At 49.9% G+C, this 2500-nt stretch overlaps 1 protein-coding gene across 1 annotated transcript in view; it reads left to right on the top strand.

Moving 5' to 3' along the window:
* Nucleotides 1-2500, top strand: part of LOC111644716 (neural-cadherin) — a 123985-nt gene that overhangs the window by 68126 nt on the left and 53359 nt on the right. Inside the window, exons 5-6 of the mRNA XM_023393678.2 lie at nt 1415-1526; nt 2104-2353. Of these exons, the coding sequence (XP_023249446.2) occupies nt 1415-1526; nt 2104-2353 (362 nt within the window). The remainder of the gene's footprint in view (nt 1-1414; nt 1527-2103; nt 2354-2500) is intronic.

A 2500-nucleotide genomic window follows, 5' to 3' on the forward strand; every position in this document is an offset into this window, starting at 1 on the left:
ACCCCCCCCCCCCCCCCCCCCTCGTGGTCGGCAGTACATGAAATACACGAAGCCTCCTTTTCTTCACTTGAAGTCACATCTGGGAAATCTTTGCTGAAAATGGAAGAAATCAGAGAAATCAGTAAACAGCTCGACTCTTTCCTTCAGCAGTAAAATAACTTGTTGTTTTGCTTCTGTCTTTGGATTCGTATCAGTCCCGTGAATTCAGAGCGGCGTCTCCTGCTACTCACATATTCATGGGCTGCAGACAAAATCATAAACAGTTTTCCTTCCTTTTCTTTAAATATTCAGCCCATGTTTGCAGATGCAGCCCCCGCATCGAAATCCTCTCAGCGTGCCCCTCCGCCGCCCCGCCGTTATTACTCAACAGGTGGTGGCGTCGACAGTTCGTGGGCGCCGTAGGTAATCCGCGCTCAGGTGCTCGGGTCGCCAGCCTCGCCGGTTAAATCTGGGCTTTATTAAGGGAATGGAAAATGGCGTTTTGGTTTGAGCTCCAGTGGCTCGGGATAGTGGGTGAACTGGACGGGAACGTGACGGCGCTGAGGCTCAGGATTTGGGTGGAGAGAGAGAGAGAGAGAGAGAGAGGATGGAAATGGGTTTCTCTCGTCGAGCAGGAGACATTTGTCTTCATCATGTTTGCATGAGGAATTCTGGGTAAAGGATGGTCGATTCACTAAAGTCTAATATTACAACAACACCAGACCAGCTGACTGAGTGACTGACAAGATGATAAACAAACGAACATCGTTCACTCTGAGCCTCGAAGGATAAAGGTTGTTGTTTATAACAGCAGGAGCAAAATTAAACTTCTGGCCCAACGTAGGCCCAGGTCTTCGGCCCGAGTCCGGCCCACATACGTCCACATCTGGGCAGATTCCGGCTGTTATCCTCCTGTATTGACTGACAGCCGCGAGATTGTCTTTGTGCGCGCCACAATAGGTCCAGATGTGGAAGAAGCATCTGACAGTCATGCCGTACATGGGCCAGATTCGGGCCGTGGAACCGGGCCAGAAACAAACAAGCATGTGGGCCGAGTGCGGGCCGGATTCAACCTCCATCTTTAGTTTTCCTCTTCCGTCCATCTCTCTGCTTCTGTCACTCTTCACGTGAATCTGAGGACAGACCTGAATGTTTGCACCATTCTCCCCATTTGTTTGATTGATTGATTGATTGATTGATTGATTGATTGATTGGTTGGTTGGTTCCCATCAAAGCCCGGTTCAAACAGGTGGTGTTGGGAGCTTCAACCAAATTTAGTAGAGATTTAACGTTAAATCATCAAATCAGTGATTCTGTGATGAAATGACAGAGATCAGTCACCTGTTCACTCCTGCAGGTGATCACATGGATCTATCAACAGATTATTGACAAATTACTGATAACAGATAATAATGACAAGTCCCCCCCCCCACAGGTTGTTGTTCACATCACAGATGAAAATGACTGCACACCTGAGTTCCTCCACTCAATCTACACCAGAGACAACATACCTGAGAGCGTCGCACCTGGAACCTCCCTGCTGCAAGGTAACACACACACACACACACACACACACACACACTCACACACACACACACACACACACACACACACACACTCATAGGCCGATCTGTGGAGCTGGTTCTGATAAACTGTTTGCCCTCTGTCAGTGAACGCAACATCAGCACATTACACCTGGGTATACCGCAGTGTGAGTGTGAGTGTGTGTGTGTGTGTGTGTGTGTGTGTGTGTGTGTGTGTGTGTGTGTGTGTGTGTGTTGCTGGCTGTCTGCCTAATAAGAGCAAAGCCTCGCTGAAGTCGGTCTGTTTGATCTCAACCAGCCACCAGCAGCTACGACAGATGGTTGTGACAAACACACACACACAAACACACACACACACACACACACACACACACACACACACACACACACACACACACACACTCATACATACATTCAACAGTGCACAGACTGACGTATTTATAAAATCTCTCTCCTCCCCTCTCCTTGAAACTCTCTCTTCCTCTCCTCTTTTTCCCTCTCTATCCTCCTCATCCTCTTCTTTTCTTCCTCCCTCCCCCTCCTCCCTCCTCCCCCTCCTCCTCCTCCTCTTCCTCCTCAGTTCTGGCCCGGGACTGTGACTCTGGCGTGAACTCGGAGCTCTCCTACTTCGTTCACGGCGGCGACTTCGACATCACGTCGGGAGGTGTGGTCAGCCCCGCCCGTCGCCTGGACTACGAGCGGCCCAATCACATTTACGAGTTCGTGGTGGTCGCCGTGGATGCCGGCACGCCCCCCCGCACCGGTACCGCCTCTGTCCGCATCCGAGTCGCCAACAGCAACGACGAGGCGCCCGTCTTCTCCCAGAGCGTGTACGACCATCTTTTCTTCTTTTTGTATTTTTAATTGAACTTTATTTAATAATCAACATCAACAGTCAGTCTCTCTCTCTCTCCTGTCACTGTCTGTGTCTCTCGCCCACAGAGTCAGTCTGCTAATTAAGTTTGTTTTTAATTCAG

This window comes from Seriola lalandi, unplaced genomic scaffold (assembly GCF_002814215.2).
Source record: "Seriola lalandi dorsalis isolate HSWRI2012SDOR001 ecotype SW California unplaced genomic scaffold, Sedor1 jcf7180002054941, whole genome shotgun sequence".
In the NCBI taxonomy this organism is placed as follows: Eukaryota; Metazoa; Chordata; class Actinopteri; order Carangiformes; family Carangidae; genus Seriola; species Seriola lalandi.